The 18,288-nt window shown below is 42.7% G+C and overlaps 1 protein-coding gene across 2 annotated transcripts in view; it reads left to right on the plus strand.

Annotated features, from left to right (window-relative positions):
* Positions 1-16,626, plus strand: part of plpp3 (phospholipid phosphatase 3) — a 29,004-nt gene extending 12,378 nt beyond the window's left edge. The window contains exons 2-7 of one of the 2 annotated variants that reach the window (XM_030083015.1): positions 1,526-1,680; positions 4,349-4,441; positions 5,779-5,966; positions 6,055-6,112; positions 9,876-10,052; positions 15,991-16,626. In XM_030083015.1, the coding sequence (XP_029938875.1) occupies positions 1,526-1,680; positions 4,349-4,441; positions 5,779-5,966; positions 6,055-6,112; positions 9,876-10,052; positions 15,991-16,119 (800 nt within the window). In that variant the 3' untranslated portion in view covers positions 16,120-16,626. Of the gene's footprint in view, positions 1-1,525; positions 1,681-2,048; positions 2,207-4,348; positions 4,442-5,778; positions 5,967-6,054; positions 6,113-9,875; positions 10,053-15,990 lie in introns of both variants that reach the window. The other variant, XM_030083014.1, reaches the window with a different exon arrangement.
* The last annotated feature ends 1,662 nt before the right edge of the window (positions 16,627-18,288 follow it).

Below are 18,288 nucleotides of genomic sequence, written 5' to 3' on the forward strand. Positions count from 1 at the left end.
CAGCCAAAAACATTTCATAAATGTCTTTAACTTAAGTGTGCCCGTTCTATTGATCCATCAAACACAAGAGAGGGCTCTTTATTGTTTAGTTGGATGCAGTGCTTGAGTGTGAGAGCTCAGTGTGTCTCACAAGCATGCTTAAGAAAGTGTGCTTTGAGGTTTTTGGGGAGTTCATATGAGTGGTGCTGGTGAGCGCTCTGTTTTTCGGGACAGGCTGGTAACCTGATCTCCATTCCGCATCGCGAGTGAGACGACAGCCATGGTTCACCAGCCGCATTAGGAACATTCATGAGTGGATCTCTCACTTTAACCTAAACGTCACAAGCCTCTGTGATGAGAGTCAACCGCACACACCGCATGTGGTAATACTTTCTGTGCAGTCTTGACATTGAATGTATATGTTGGTGTGTCTGCATGTGGGACTTCAGGACGCCTTTGTGTCTTGAGCGCTCTCTATTTATGAGTAACTATGGCCATATGTACACAAGCCAAACGTGCTCTCATGTGAAAAATGTTCCAGAGTTGGGTGGGCTTACTTTTGTTTTTCTTGCTATTCGCACATTTTAAAATCCCACAAGGAAAAATGTCCCAGCCAGAGTGTATGCATTTATATGTATTACTTTGATTCGGAGATATGTAGTTATCTTCTCCTTGTTAAGACAAAGTGTGTCTGTGTGTTTGTGCAGTTGAAGTAGAAACCAGCCAGAAATGATGTTTGTGAGAGTGAGTGTGTGTCTGTCCATTTATTGTTGTCTCATTTGGAAATAAATATCTTCAGGTCAGCACAGAAAAACACTAATGGATATATATATATATGTATGTGTGTGTGTGTGTGTGTGTGTGTGTGTGTGTGTGTGTATATATATACACACACACACACACACACACACACACACATACATACATACTAAATCTCCTCCTGCATTGAGCATTCATCTACTGGTGTATATACGGCCAAATATTTTACACAAACACGTAGACACACCTGATAATCATATTGATGAAGGCAAACACAAGATAGTGTGTGTTTTTCAAGTCCTGTTAGTTGATCGGCTTCCACACTTCTGTGTGTTTAACATATACATGCAAAGATTTAGTAGATCAAGCCCTTTGTCAGACTGCCTGGACCTCCTCTGCCATCCTTGGAATCACACTTACAAAATTTTAGCACAGACCCTGAGTCTGAGTATCAGTGTCTGTTTACTCTGTCTGGAGAATGATGCTGTAGGATAAAACCCAGCTCTCAAAGGCCTGGTGTCATCCTGTTAACTGGAACTGCAGGGGAGGGTTCACTGAGTAAACAGCCTGTTTGATGTGAGCATGAGCACACACACATCCGCTGTCTGCCTCTTAATGTTTATGTTACAAATCATGTTCCTCAGCGACAGGTAAGTGGATTCACCCGTGTGAATCAATTTAATTGTCTAAGTTACACCGAATGTATGTTGGTTGACACTCTACGTGTGTGTGCGTGTGTGTGTGCGTGCGTGTGTGTGTGTGTGTGTGTGTGTGTGTGTGTGTGTAGCCATGCTGCCGACCCTGGTCCTGCATCGCACCTCTGTTCGTCCCTACCAGAGGGGTTTTTACTGCAGTGACTCCAGCCTGACCTACTCCTACAAGAGCAGCACAGTGCCTTCATCAGTATTGATTTCTGTTGGCGTGACACTGCCCATAGTGTCCGTAAGTCTCGCCGACACAAAGAGCTCTTGGCCGTGGGAAACCTTAAAGGCAGAAACAGGGAGGGCTTGAGGTTCATGAAACAGGCGGTGAAGGAGTGACATTGCAATAAGCATTCTGGAGTCATAGTTAGATCTAGTTTTGGAAAACCGTCACTCCTTTGCTTTAAGCTAACCTGGCATGACATCCTTAAGCCCCTCCCACTTCTGATAACCCATGATCTCCTGGTGCCAGCATGCTCCTTGTGACGCCATCCTGTTCCCTCCTGTTTATGTCTGTGTCACTGACCTGGTGCTTTTATGCTTTCTTTCCTCCTCTCTCTCTCTGTCTCTCTCTCTTCCTGTCCTTCTCTCTCTTTGTGTCTTTTGTAGCTAGCCTGCCTTTCCTGATCATTGAGACTAGCACCATAAAGCCGTACCAGCGTGGGTTTTACTGTTCGGACGAGTCCATCCGCTACCCCCGAAAAGAGGGAGACACCATTAGCGATGCCGTGCTTTGTGGTGTTGGCATTCTTATTGCCATCTTCTCTGTAAGTCGACCTTCACACCTTTGTTTTGCCTCTCTGTACTCAAACTCACATATGTCCTTTAACAAAACTGAGTGATAACTCATTATGTAGTGTTTTATTTAGAAGTATCCATTTTTTTCTGAAAAATCTGCCGTCTCCCGCTGTATTCTCTAATGTTTCCTTCACGATACTTCATTCTTCTGTAGCTTTTTTGCATCATCCAAACCATTCCTGTTTTTTATTACTTTGCTAAGTGAGCCAGTGGTAGTGACAGAGCCCTCTCAGAGACTTTAGGAAGTGTCGGTTGGTGTGCACGTGTTGGTGCGTACATGCCAAAGAGCTAAGAGACTTTATGAGCTTCTGGTCCATTCTCATGCCTCCTGGTTGTACCCCTGAGCCTGACTCAGTGCCCTCTGTGCTTTGCCCATTAGTGAATGTGTCAGGGATCTCTCTCATTCCCACGATGCCATACTGACAGCTCAGGGCATCTCAGGAGTAAGCAAAAGAGTAAATCTCTCATTCACAAGACCAGGTTTATGCTGCAGAAAATGGGCTAAAGCTCAAAGGTTGTGCCAGCAGATTAGAGGCAGTTCAGGGTGAGTGGAACCAAGCTTTAATGGCAAGTGGTAGACATACACCAATTAGTGGCACATGGTCAGGCTAAATGATCTTTACAGCCCTCAGCCACACTGTCGCACAGCCGCTCATCAGTTCCCAGACTTAGTCGTCTTTTTGTTATTAGCCTGGTGGGTATAGGCACTTGTAAACACATACACACTGCACACACTGTACCAGCTCAGCGCTTCTGCTTATGAGAAGCAGGAGGCGGCTTGTGTTAGTTAGATCCCTCACATGTTCTCGTGTGGGCAACGCTGGCGTGTCTCACACAGCTGTGTCCCATTAGCAGTGTCTACAGCCATGCCGACACCATTCCTTTAACACTCTCATGCAGACGAACGTGCACGCACACACACAATTACACACACATGCGTGCACACTAGTAGCAGATTTCATTTGGGCCTGGTGTTTATCCCCAGTACAAGGGATATCCTAATAGACCCACTATTCCAACATATTCATGTCTGACAGGCCAGGTTTCCACTGTGAGAAACAGAGTTCGCAATATGCATGGTAGACTTTTACAAACATAGACAAAGATCCAGATAAACCCAGTAGAAATCCTTTCAACCGGTCATTGATACCTTTTTTACATTGAGAGAACTAGATATTTTACAAAGTGACCAAGCCGCCGAGATAAAAGAAGGGCGGAGTTGTTTGAATGCAAATGCTGTGAAGTCAAACAAACTTCAGCAGCTTGTATCAACCTCCCATGGCTCTAATCTCCAGCTCTGATCCTAACAATTCAATGACAATAGCACACACAAACACACTAATACGCCACTGTATTTGTTTCTTCTGGCTGTGAGCCGGCTAGCTGACCACCCGCTGGGCAGAATGTCAAATTAACAACACACCTCCAGTATACATGCGCATAGAAATACAGAGAGTCAGTGGAAGGATAGGATGGATGGCAAACCTTAAACCTGTCATTGGCAGCTACATATTTAAGTGTTAAGAAAGTATCTCAAAGAGTAAAGCGTTGTGAGAGAAGAGGAAGGAAGGAGAGCCCTGAAGGTTATCTTGGCTAAAGCCACTCAGAGTAGATGAAGATGTTCAAAGAGGCGCAACAACTACCAAAAACCACCTGGTTAGAATATCAGAGGAGTCAGGGTTAACCCACTGGGCCTAAAATCCATTGCAGATGATACAAAACCCTCTTGTAGTGAGCTCAGATCAGTTTGCCCGAGAACCTTGATGCAAGTGTATGTTTTAACTTTTGTTTTCCTTTTACTCCTGCCTTCATTTTCACTTGACAAACCCACATGAAAAGCCACATGGTGCCACTGAGCAGAGCTTCATTATTCAAACACATTTTCATCCATACTGCCTGAGGGAAAGGCAGGCCATGCTCAATCTGCATGCTTGTTTGTGTGTCACTCTCACGCATACTGTCTCTGTCCTTTATTCATGCTTTCTACTAAATCTGTCACCTGATCTTTTAAAAATCATTTTGATGTTCTGCATGAAATGCATCAATTAAGCATCACTACTTTATTGTGCTAAATGTTGTCTGTTTATTAAAAAAATATATCTTTTTCTTAGATTGTCATTGGAGAATGCTACAGAATTCATCAACTACATGAGGGAACAAAGTCATTTGTTGGGAATCCCTACGTGGCAGCGCTCTACAAACAGGTTGGCTCTGCCGAACGGCTACATGTTCACGTTGCTCCTTATTTTATGCTTGTTTAATTGACCATACATAAAGCCACTCCCCTGAAGAGCTATTTTCTCCTCATGTTTTCCAAACATAATCTAACATGACAGACCTGTCAGGTGTCTTTCCTAGCCTGCTGTAATAGTACCATGTTGTATGTGCGCTGTGGCAACTTCCATCACTCCCTCATTGGGGAAATACATATTTTAACCCAAAGGTGTTAAATGACTGACTATATTTTGATTTTCAAAAGAGAAGACAGAAGACATTTAATAATACTCAAAATTTACTAAAATGTTCTTGCAATTCTAATATATTGAAAGTATGCATACACTGCATTAAAAAAAAAGCTGGTATTTAAGAAAATAATGTCTTGCTGTGCCAAAAGAAACAGATAAGCTTCTCAAAGATTAGTCAACACAATTTGTAGTGCAAAATGTGTAAAACAATGTCATGTTTGAGACAATTCACCTTTAACAAAATGTCTTCACTGTGATGGTGTAAACAATAAAACGTCACAAAGATGTGAGTTGAATAAACATTTTGTCAACAGATAGATTAACTGCGATGCCGCTGTGATGTCTGATCTTTGTCATTATGAGCAGAGTTGAGCCAGGTGGGTTTTTAAGGATTAGATCACACAAAAGAAGCAGAATATTCTGTACAAAACGACAGTCACTTTAATTACATGCTCAAAAGTTGATTGCAAAGCTTTGAAAAACAGAGATTTTTATGAGTTGATAAAACTCTTAAACTTTCTTTGAAGTACGTGTTCAGAGTTGTTGGATGTGTTAAAATTATTCCTTTTTAACCTTCAATTATTAAGATGAAAACTTTACTGATTCAAGAGAGAACCTTCTTTGAATTTAATGCATTCTGAGCATTTAACTTTAAATTACTGTAATGACACAAAATATGATGCAGTTTTAAAACAAATGATTAATATGGCACACTTTGTGACTAATAGCTCTCAAACCAGCTGTGCACCTAGCAATAGCCGACTGTTGTCTGAAAGCAGTACAGGAGTCATCTCACCAGCAAGCTACAATTATACTGCAGGCTAACCACTGTTACGTCACTGTGTCTATGCACAAACGGTACTAATCTGCAAATGAATTTTGTGTGTTTTCTGAGTATGAATAGATAGGAATTTTATTCTGTGCAAGAATGGAAAATGTGACATCCACAGCAACAGTAAACAGTTTAGACGAAGTCTTTCAAAGTGGTCCAACAATGGGCGAGGCTTAGCTGAACAATCAACTATAGACATCTGCATGGTTGTTATGTCTAATCATTGTTGTCTGTCATCTTGCAGATGGGTGTGTTCCTCTTTGGCTGTGCTGTCAGCCAGTCATTTACAGACATCGCCAAGGTGTCGGTGGGTCGCATGAGACCCCACTTTTTGGATGTGTGCAGACCGGACTTCTCCACCATCAACTGCTCACTGGGATACATCACCAACTACACCTGCACTGGTGACGAGAGTGACGTGCAGGAGGCCAGGTTCGTGTAAAGACAACACACACAGGGGGTATATTTTCATGCCCTTGTTAAAGTAAATGAATCAGCAACAGTCTTGTTCTCTTTACAGAAAGTCGTTCTTCTCAGGACACGCCTCCTTTTCGCTGTATACCATGCTCTATCTGGCTGTAAGTATTCTCTATCCTCCCCTATCCTTCTAAATCCATGTAGACATACACAGATGTTCACAATAACAGAAACAATGGCTTAAAGATTGCGGATAATGCCTTGGAAATAAGGCTGGGCTCTGATTAGAGGATTTCTTGCTCGAGAAAACCTCAAACAATGTTCATATTCACTGCTCCACCTCCTCTCCTCCCTCGCCTCACTCCTCAGAGGGATGGATGGATACACTCCACCTGATTTCTTCAAAACAACTGCATGTGCACTTCCCGTCCTTACCCATCCTCCTCCACCTCTCCCTCTGTTTCTCCACCTGTTGTGGGTGTCTGGCAGGGCTTAGCACCCTGGAGACTTTTCATGCTTCACAGTCTAATTACACATACACACACACACACACACACACACACACACACACACACACACACACGTGCACATACTTGCCAGCTCATAGTTCCCCTCTCACATCCTCCTTCCTCCTCTATTTCTTTTTGTTTACAGACCACAAGTTTTCTGCCTCACTTTGTATGCTGCAGAGAAGAGAGAGTCAGTGTTTTGGCTGGCTCGGTTACAAGGTGGTCTCAGTTCTCACGCTGGACTGACAGTTGAAGTTGGGGTGTATTGTAGTGTATTGCCATGCAGTGAGAATACTGCTGTGGGTATTTCCCAGCCTCTGGGTGAACCTACAGCTGCACTCTGGTCAGCCTGAGGGAAAGAGTGGAATAAAAAGTTAAGTAAAAAAGCCGAAAGGGAGCAGAGATGTTCTGCATCCAGGCCACAGACACAGACACACACACACACATATGTCAGAGACCAGTGTTTCCAGCAGCAGGAAGCTCAGGACTGAAGCCAGAGGGGGCGGTCCTGGAGGAGGGCGGAAAAGTTTGTTGTCAGTGTTTTGGAATACAAAACCAGCCCGAGAGGCAGGCAGGGGAAGGAAAAAAAAAAGCTTGGATGCAGCTTTTGTTTTTGTTCTATGCAAGTTAAAAGTGGTTCTTTTGACATCATCTTTTAAAGATTGTTCGTGTTTTCTTTTTTGTTTTTCTATTTTCTATTTTGTTTTGTTTTGAGTCTTTTTTTTTCCGCTTTCCACTACAGCAAAGAGAACCAAAAACTCAAGTTTTTTAATCTGTCCAAATGAATGCATGCATGTTGCCTTCAAAAAGTTTTAAAACATCATGTTGTCGCATATTGGAATTGTTGTTGTATGTGGTTGCCTATCTGAAGTAAAGACTGGATTAAAAAAAAAATCTGGTACACACTGAAATAAAGCAAAAATCTTAAGAGAAAAAAGTGGAGTAAATAAAATAGATTTCACAGGATAGTCTGTACATTTTGTAAGTAAAGATGACAGAAATGTCAACACAGGGATCAACAGGGTGATGCACGCCATTTGTTGTCATCACTTTCTGCAGAGCCGTTTGGTTCTAGGTTGACAAGACATTTGTTTTGTCCCCAGAAGAACAGACAGGATTCCTTATCCTCCCCCTCAGCCTTGACCAGTGTTTTCTCTATCTGATTGTGGAAGTGTCACTTCAACACAGCGGTTGTCACCTTGTCCTCTGTTCTACAACCCCCGGTCCTCCACTAATAGTCACCGTCTCTGCGAATGCAAGGCCCTTCATTTCCTGTCTCGTGTGCCTGGGTGCTGCATCTGTGATTGATGTGGGCTGCACTGCGCCAATGATGGTGTGGCACCGCTCAGAAACTGCACACAGATATCTGAGACAGACCACACGGCGTGCAGTGCAAAAACTGTGCCACAGCCGCAGAGAGCAAGCGTGTGTAAGCATTTTTGTGTCCTACCAAGCTATCTTTTGTTTTGTCTAAAGTGCGCGCACTATGTGTGCATGGATATCCCCTCTAGGAGCAACAGCTGTGGTGTTGTCCATGCCTGAAAGTTTCTATTTTAGGCGCTGATAGTACATTGTTGGTTAAATCAAACCAATATTTTTGGTTGTGCTATAAATGATACTAGCCACAGCTATGCCATTGTCTCACAGCGTGGTGTGAATTAAGAGAAAGAATGAAAGGGACAAGCATGTGATGTGAACCCGCTTTCTCACTCCGTTGTGTTTGTTGATGTTTTCTTTCGTTTTGCGCTCACTTTGAGGCAAAGTGAGTGAGACGAGGGGAGAAGATCTCCGGGGAATGGGTTGGATTCCTTTAAAAACCACCAGACTTGGTGACGCTTTTCTCTCTTGCCGTCATGGGAATCTGTTGGTTCTCCTTATGTCACATTTTACTGCTGACTTCTTCAGCTCCAGCCGTTTAAAACTGCTATTTAGAACAAAGTACCAGAGAATGCGTGGGATTTCACATACTGCACATACTGAGTCTAAACAGGCTTTAAAGAGGAGATATTACACTTTATGAGTCGTCTACCTTCTTGGTTTTGTTTTTTCGTGCATGCATCTGCTGATTCATGCCAGGACTGGGTTGTTTGTGTTTTTTCATTTCCGTACAATGACATAGGATCTAATTGAATAGCAGGTCAGTCTGACACCTTGTTTTGACTAACTTAATGTGTTCAGTGTTGCCCCGTTGCCAGCAGTTCAGGGCTTCATGTTCAGAAGTTGAGCAAAGGGAATGCTTTGGCATTCATTATTTCTATGATTGCCACACAGAATCTCTTTATCAGGAGTCCTTGTCAACCACCTGAGAAAAACCACACAGGAAGGCTGAAGTCTAAACATCACAGCCAGGGAGAGGCAGAGCATGAGTGGAAGGGATGGGAGGGATCCTTTCCTCTACTTCCATCAGTTGAACAACAATGATAGTGTGTCGTAGAGGAAGTGTTAGGAAGCTTAAGGTTCACACCTACAAGGGCCTTGTTGTGGAAGGGGGCTGACCGGAGGTGCTGTGGATCTCCGTGGTTATTGTCAGAAGACATGGGAGTGGAGGTTTGGGCTGGCTAGATGTTGGCTGAGTCCCTCTCTTTCTGGGTGTGAGAGACAGGAAGTTAAAAGATATAAGCAACGGTGAAACACAGGATGTCTGAGGAACCCGGGCTAACCTCACCACAGTGCGTGTGAGGGGGTTAAAAAAAAAAAAAGAAAGCAGGCTCTGGGTATGAATTTACACTTGCACAATGTATGTATGTCTGTATATGTACATGTATTCCGGTGGCTCTCGCCCTATGGTTGTGCTGTTTTAACAGCTGCTACAGCTGAGAGATGGAAATGAGTGAGTTGTGGATGAGAGTGTGTGTACTTTTTTTTCTGCAGGTTTGGCTGCCCAAACTGCTTTGATTCAGTCTAGACCTCTCAGGCAGTAATAATATACACAAGTGCATGTGCGCTCACACACACACACACACACACACACACACACACACACACACACACACACACACACACACACACACACACACACGGGTGCACAGTTCAGTAGGCAGTGCATCATCAAATGTCCATACAGGTGTATATGAGAGTGTCTGGCATTTGAGCAAAATTAGGCTGGCTCTGATATTCTGAATTAGCTCCATATGAATGAATTGTTTGACTAAGATTGTGATGAAATTTGTTTAAAAAAGTTGACTGCATCAATGGACAGAATCAAATGTACTAAAGATGTTTAAAGAAATAAGCTCCACTGCATATACATCGAATTAAAAATCAGCTGAAGTTCAGCCGTATATTAGTTACTAATATCCATCTTTAACTTTAACAATCTTCTTACATTAGGATTTTCATTTTCCTTTATTGTTATTATTTTTTTTAATAAACTGAATATGCTCTCTCATTTTCCACTCATCTCATTTGTTTTCAGTTCTACATCCAGTCCAGATTCACATGGCGTGGTGCTCGTCTCCTCCGCCCGCTGCTCCAGTTCACCTTGCTGATGATGGCCTTCTACACCGGACTGTCTCGAGTCTCAGACCACAAGCACCACCCGACTGATGTCCTCGCCGGCTTTGTGCAGGGAGCCCTGGTGGCCTACTGCATAGTGAGTACACTTACGGCACATATACACACAGACTATATGTCAAAACACGACTGGCTGTCTGCACTTGAAGCATTTTCTGTCACTGACCACTGCTATGCCACACAGAAATCAATCTTCAGATAAAGGTTGTCTTCACATGGATTTCTATTTTCACTTTTTCTGTTCTTTTCTTTGGTGAAAATAGAGAGACGAAGCAGGCAGTGATGTGAGGAGAATCGGATTCCCTTTAATGAATAACACATTGCTTGGAGCCAGGCCCCGACTCAAAAGTGTATTAGTTTCCCTGTGTGTGTGTGTGTGTGTGTGTGTGTGTGTGTGTGTGTGTGTCAGTCTGTTGGTGTAGATCCATATAGTGCAAGCTTCCCTGCTACTTTTGTGACATACCGTCACAGCAGTTGCCAGAAGATTTTCGTAACCCTCATCATTACACTAAGCTAGTTGGAGCCAAGGAAAATTGAATTTGGGTCGAGAGGAAACTTGGGAGAGTGTAAAAAAGAGAGCAAGAGGAGAAAGTGGAGTAGCCTTTGAAATGGGAGTGAGGCTGTTAATTATTTCTTCTTTTTTTTTTCCTTTTTTTTTTCTTTTTTTTTTCAAATTTTATTTGGTGGCTCTGGTTGTATCAGCACAGCAGGCTCCTGCTAAACCGTGCTGCCTCTGGCTGAAGCATGGAAAGATACACATGTGCACACACCCTCACACATACAGGATGCGAGCAGGCAAAACTTGACTTTCTGCTGGATCCAAATCAGAAATGCTGAAGAAAAAAAAATGAATCTATAAAACACCAGGTTTGATAAAGTTTTTGCCAGCAGGAATCAGTCAGTAACAATCAGCTGCATGGCTCTGGCCGAGATCAGTGCTTCTCCAGCTAGGCGTCGCTCCTGCACGACATCGGTTCTGACAAGTTCTGAAAAAGAAAAAATGATTTGAGAAACACGCTCCGTGTATGAGTTTGACCTCTGAACAGGCCGATCTGGCGTGAGGAGTGAAGGGAGGGAAGTGACAGGAGAGAGGAGCCTTGTCTGCGTCTTGGCTCAGGATGAGTATGGGCTCCATCCAACTCAGCTATTCCACCACCCTCCTGCATGCAGAGTGACAGCGTAATGCTCACATACACAGAGACACATTATTCATACTGTCATACAAATGTAAATGTGAATGTACGTACGCACAGAGTCAGGCCCCTGCCGATCAAGGCGCTGGGCTTAGTTTTACAGTCTTTGACGCCCCTTCTGATTTGCCCAGTCTTAGTAGAAACACACATCTGTGAGTACTTTAGCTGGGGTGTTTTGGCCTCTCAGCGGAGCAGCGGAGCAGAAAGGACCTGACAGGAGATGAGTGGAGGCAGGACAGAGGACGCACAAAGCCTGCCAGGCTCAAAGCTGCCAACAGTCCTAAATCAAGGTGTGAAAATCCTCTGATCTTAACTTAGCCACTTAACTGTGAAGTAGAGAATAAAATAATGAGCTAAACCGTTTCCAACATTACTGAAAGGAGATTTTGCCACCATTTTTAATTTTTCCAGTCCACCGAAGGAGACTTTGAAAAGTTTCTGCCTTGATCTGCCACGTGTCCCTTTAGCACGTGGCATTTGTTGGTTGTACAGTACGTCAGAGTTTGGTTTGCCTTTTCTGCACAGACTTGTTGTATTTCAGAAGCAATTTGCTTCAAAGAGTCACATTATTGGCTGTGAAACATGGACCATTAATCCAGCTTATGGATGTGTGAAAAGACCATCAAACTCGTCTTTGCGCTCAAATCCAAAACGATGACAAAAATTGAGCATGAGAGAATTGGTGGATTTGCACGTCGGTCCCAAATGTGTGATTAAGAACAGTTGTTCTGCATCTGCTATGATGAGTTTACGGCCTTGCAGGAAAGCATCCTCCTTTCCAAATAAATTTTACTATCTCACTGTAGAGTAATGCATTGTTCCATTACTTTATTGTCACTGCTATTCCAGGTTTCCCCAGGCTACAGTAAGCTTTGTAGGCCCAGTACACCCCTACCGAGTGCCAGTAAATGAACAATACAAATGTGTATGGACACATTCATATGTAGTGACGTGTTTGACTGCGGCTTTGAAGTCATTGCTCTTGGCGTAGTTGTAAATAAATTGCAGCTTTAAACTACTTTGTTTGTCATCACATTTGATGAGGAATGCCGTGTGATACTTGTAGCTTTTAAAAAAGACACAAATGTTTCTTGTAAGTCAAACAGTCAGAGGAGCAACAGTAACAGCAAGACAGAAAGATTGGAGAAACAACAGTACCTGGCACTTCCTAACAGACGTTTTGACCTACTTTTTAAAGATGTCAAAAATAAAGTTCAGAAGGACTGGATACAGCAGGAAGCAGCTGTTCATAGAAGTTCAATCTCATTTGTGAGAAGGACACGGGTTGTTTACAAACCGAGGATCTCAAGTGTCGGAGCAGAGTTTGTGTGGTCAGTGACATTGTGTCAAAGCAGGAAGTCATCTGTTATCGCTAAAGAGACACATTTTAATGGTGAATTAGGGCACTCCACCAGCACGCTATCTGCAAATATGCTGTAAATAACTGAAACTACCCAAGAGTTTTTAAGTATTTAATTATGTAATATAATAAACATATACACATCACAAAAAGTGAAGAGGACAGCGTTTAACATTTTGTTTGTATGTCTGTTCTGTCATGACTTTTCCAGCTGTTTCTCCTTCCAGCCACTTTTTTTTAAGGAAAATGAAGCAGTTATTAATTATAGATATTAAAAATACAGCCAAGTATCCCACTCTCAGTCATTTAAAGTTGTTTTGTCTGATTTTGCAAAGTAAATTAAATAGGTTTTGCTGATGTTCACCTTGTTGCATTTTTTTTTTATCTAGCAACAAGTACTGTACATATCTTTTAGCAACACTCTTTGAAGTGCAACATTATCACGTCATATATCTTAGCAATATGAGATATGCACCTACATCTCTCTTTTCCGTAAGCTGACATCCCAACAACATCCCGACTGTAGAATTGAGATTTATTGAGGGTGAATAAATTCACTGTGTAACTCTGTGGGCTTCAGCAGGGGGTCCAGCAGTGAGTCATGGGATTGGGGGGAGGTTGACAGTTCCTGTGGGCTCGTGCACTTTCCTGACTCACCCTTTTTTATTTGTCAGACATGGCATTTTGATCGTGCTTCGAAGCATGCAAGTTAAACCTCAACCAGACACACACACAGAAGTATACGCATGAATTTTTAGTGCAGCATTGCACAACTGCTGAGCTTGCATCACTTGGCACAATGAGTCCGGAGACTATGCGTGTGTGTGTTTTCTTGTAGATCGCACTCAGGAAGTGGTGAGGTCGCGATAAGCCTTCCACCAGGGTATTTCTCGAGTGACAGGTTGGAGTTTGGATGACGCCGCGAGTGCGCCCTCTATGATTGGATGCCATACATCCTGTTGGGAAACCAGCATAGAAAGTTTCCCATGATAGTTTGGGTCACTGTGGGAGATATGACCTCATATCCCTCCCCTCTCTCCTAATAATTTGCCATATAAGACACAGAGTAATTGCTATACAGACAAAGAGCCCATTTAAACACTCGAAAACAGCTGTGTGCAATAGAGGTATCTATCTTCATGTCATAGGTCACCAGTAAAGGTCATTATATACTCAGTAAATGCCAAGCTGAATTAGAAGTGAATGTCTTTGTGTTGACCACCGCTCTGAATGAGACAGTCTTTGTTATATTAATAGATCAGTGACTGTACGAGTGCAATTTTCCGGACATCAAAGATGAACAAAGACCTGCCATGTTTCTTTTTTTTCCCCCCTATATGACAGCTCTATGTATTTTCCCTGCATATGGCTGCAGAGAGAAGTTATCCATAATGTTTCCCCTGAGGAGCCGGTCACAGTAGGCTCTCTTTCATAGATTTTTGAGCTGAATGGCAGCTTCTCCCCTCTCAGCTCCCTGGCACAGACCCTCTGCTCACTCTGGACTGGCAGCAGGGGAGGAAAAGCCGCTGCTTTTGCCAATTGTGTGTGTGTGTGTGTGTGTGTGTGTGTGTGTGTGTGTGTGTGTGTGTGTGTGTGTGTGTGTGTGTATGAGAGAGAGAGAGCCGCAGTTACTCAAAAGTGACCCCAAGCCCCAGTTAGTGGAAATCCACCATTGCCCTGCAAAGCAGCTGTCATGGTCCCACCTCCTGTCCTCCTCCCCTGTTTGACATTTGATGTCTCCAGTGTTTCTTTTTTCCTTTTTTTTTTTTTTTATTCCTTGTTTCTCTTTGTTCTCCAGCATTTCCAGGCAGACTGACTTTGTTCTCAGAGCTGATGTAAAAGGGGAATTCACCCTTGACATAGTTAAATAGAAGATTAGCAGTGGTTCACAGAGTCTGATATATTCGGGTGAGCCACAATAAGATCACTTCCTACAGCCAGATTACTCAGAGTTGCCAGCTTGGTAATATACACACTGACTCAGGGAATGTGGTGGGGAGTTCTTCAGCTTGATAATATGATGTTATGTAATGTTCACTGTAGACTCATTGCCAGCCCAGGTCTCTCCTGCAGAGGAGAACGTAGTCGTGCACCGTGTTGTGTGTCTTTTAATTAGCGTGCCACCTTTGATTTGTGAGAAAGTGCAGCCATGTTTCAATGTAAATTTCATAACCAAAAGCTTGCCTTGTGGCATCATTGTTTCTTTGCGTTTCAGAACAATTGTTACATGTTAGAAGTACAAGTATCGCTTATTTATCACATACTTGTTCTCTTTCTGCTTTAAATGTTAACTTAATGCTTCACTGAAATAGAAGAATGGATGCAAAGTGGCTGCCTGTCATGAAACCTCTATACATCCGACCTCACAGACCTGCTATACCTACTTTTTACCTGTTTGTTTCTTTGTTTTTTTCTTTCCCTATTGTTGTTATTATTAGTGTAAGTCACAAATTCCCTTTTTTGATCTTGATACCAAAAGGAACTGTTTGCCCATCATGAGAGCAAGCTTTTTCATGCAAGAAGAAACAAAACTACACATACTAACCTTTCACAGCCTGTTCTCATATCAGCAGAGAGACATAGAATTGACCGTGTCACTGCTGTGTAAACAAATACAGAGTGACTGTGTGACAGCTTGCTTTTCAGAATGACAGAAAAATGTTAAATAATATACTGATCTGTCCTGTCGTCCATGTAAGGATCACTTATAAATGAAATATGAAGTTATTTATCCTCTGCACATATTGGCCCCGCTCTTCTGCTCTGCTGAGCATCAGATGACCTATAGTGAACGGGAAGCAAGACAACAAACACGATCTCACTTCTTCATAAAAATGTGACTTCATGTAAGATAGAGATCAGATGTATTCTGAGCCGCCAGCATATTCAGGAACCCTATAAATGGTAGTAATGTTTGAAGATAGTCATCGACACACGTCTTTTTCGAACTTAGACCGGCTGCTGTGGCTCGGTTGATTTACCAGGTCGCCTTTCCTGTTTGTTTTAACCTCTTTGTCCGTGCATAAAAGTGTCCATGGGTGAAGCACTAAACCCAAAATAGATGGCCATGTTAGCATGTTAGCTTTTGTCTCAAAGACTCCTCAGGTGGAGAAATGCACTATTTAGGTGAAGTTGATTTCAGTGTATTGACGAGCAGATGATCCCCGAAAGGAGAAAATACCTGAAAACAAGAAAAAGAGGAGGCTTGTAAAGATGCATACTCTTTATATTCTAGTTTTTATAGTCCAGTGTGCTTTCCCAAAACACGAAAAACATGAAAACATAGGAGTCAAAGAGAGGGTGATTGTTAAGATCAGCCTTGGGTGGAGCATTTGAAATGTTCACTTTAGGCAAATCTGGTGAGATTAACTTTGCTATTCATCACACCACAGCATGTCAGACATCCCTTGGCATTTGCATTTAAACTGAACTTTCCTCATTTGCTCTCTATCTGTGTCCCACAGGTGTTCTACGTGTCAGACCTGTTCAAACCCAGGGTGAAGGCCACCACGCCCCCACCCTCCCCGATCAAAAAAGAGCTGCTGCCTTCGTCCGACATCATTGAAAGAAACAACCACCACAACATGGTGTGAGCGAGGCCACATCTTCTTCCTGCAACCGAGGAGCCAATCACAGTGCTGCTCACCTCCCATCGGACAGTAGAATGTAGCGACAAGAGACTGTAGCTGCTTCTTAAATGGCATCCTCCTCCTCCTCCTCCTCCTCCTCCTCTTCCTCCTCTTCCTCCTCCTCCTCACCCCAACCCCTTGTTTTTTTTTTTTTGTTTGTTTGTTTTTCTCACTGTGCCTCACCAGACACTTTGTGGACTAGGGTGTCAGATTTGCACAGCAGAGTCCACTCTCACTATCCAGACTTATAATTTGCTATAACTACTAATCAATATTTGAGCCCATCCTTGTGAGCACAAACATTATAAAAGTTTAAAAAAAAAAAAAAAAAAAAAAAACATTGGAAGCTGAAAGGATAAATTTAACGCTCAGAAGAAGACTTGACAGGCAGAGCTGAGGGTGTGGAGGGTTGATGGAAGTACAACCACATGAAGGGAAAACATGAATGAAGAAACGAGACTCAAAGATCAGGAAAAAAACGACAAACCCCCCTGCTGATGGAGAGGACTGCTTCCTCTCTGATCTCTCTGTGGCCTTGGAACGCTGTAAGACTACAGTTTCCTCAGATGAGGGAAGGACATCACTGCAATATCGAGCAGCAAAGAAGTATTTAGGAGATAGAAAATATAACTTATAGCACTGTGTTAACTTCATTGTCCAATATCACCACTCGCTGCCTGAGATGTCCGACTGAAAAAAAACTTGGTCATGCTGACTTTATGAGATAGAAATACTGGTTCCAAGAAGCCAACCAAGCCTGGCATATTACAAGACTTTGTAACCAGGAAGGTTAATGATAGCACTGCTTTTATAAGAATGACTTTGTGCCAAAAGGCCTCTGTAAGGATCGGCCACTGATCTTATTAGGTCTTAACAGGTTACAGAACAGTCCTTTGAATGTCCTTACAAATTTAAACCCTGCAACCTTACTTACCTCTGTCTCTGGATCAGCATGTCAAGGTTTTTGTAGCGGACTCCCAGAGCAGCCCAAACCCGGGATGTTGCATTTCTGAGGGTTTTAGATGTAGTAAAACGGGGGGATGAATTCTGTGGAAGAAAGGGAGGCAGACCTCACAGCCTCTCAGCACCTGTGAAAGCGGCGTGGCTGTGCCATGCAGCTTGGCGGTGCTGAGTCCATCTGTCCGGCTTCTTGAATAAGGAGGGGATCGGTGGTCTGAGTGAAGGGGTGTGATCTGCCACCACAACTAGAGGGTGATGATTTACAGCTAAGCTGGCACATTATTTTGGGATGATTTGGGCTCTTTCCGCTGGCAGGGAGGGGCTCTCACCCACCCAATCACTCATTGGCAATGGATGTTCGTCTCTCGTCGTCTGTGCGTGTGTGTGTGTGCGTGTGTGCGTGTGTGCGTGTGTGTGCTCTTCAGTCTTGTGTGGGTACACTTGTGCTTGTGCATGTACATCAATGTCAGTGCAATCTCGTGTCTGCGTACGCATGAGTACTGTGCCCTGTGAAAAAAAAAAAGTTGTGTGTCAAGTGAAGCACACACTCTCAGCTGTGCCAAGTGTGTATCTATGTGTGTGTTACTGTGTGTTTGAGAGCGAGAAAGCAGGTGACCATTCTAGAAAACTGTGGATCTAATTGTTTATTCTCTGCTAAAAAAGCATCTTTAACCTTGTATGTCCATAGCCTGTCATGTATAATCACTAACCGATGTACAGTACCACATACACCAGTCCTTTTTATTTACAGCCTACTCAGATATTCTCCTCCACGAACACACTCCGCCATGTTGCACATCTCTCTTATCGTATAGTCCGTCCTATCATTTCACCAAGCCGTTTTCTCCCTCTTTTTATAAATATATAAATAATGTATAGATCACTAAAATTAACTCTGTAAGATATTGTTTCTTAACATGTTTAGATATATCCACTATGATTACAGACCTGTGTTCTTTACAAAATGCTGCTTAAAAAGCATAGATTGACAGATTTTTGTATCTAGATAACTAAACTATTGTAGATTGTTATAGTTACGTTTGTAATATGCATTCTAAAAAAAGTACACCCACAAATGTATTAAAATTCAATATTAGTATTTTTGTATTGTCTTGTTTTTTTGTACAAAAGAAATAGTAGTAATGCTGTTTTCTTCTGATAAATGTACTTAGC

This window comes from Salarias fasciatus, chromosome 23, assembly GCF_902148845.1.
Source record: "Salarias fasciatus chromosome 23, fSalaFa1.1, whole genome shotgun sequence".
Classification (NCBI taxonomy): domain Eukaryota; kingdom Metazoa; phylum Chordata; class Actinopteri; order Blenniiformes; family Blenniidae; genus Salarias; species Salarias fasciatus.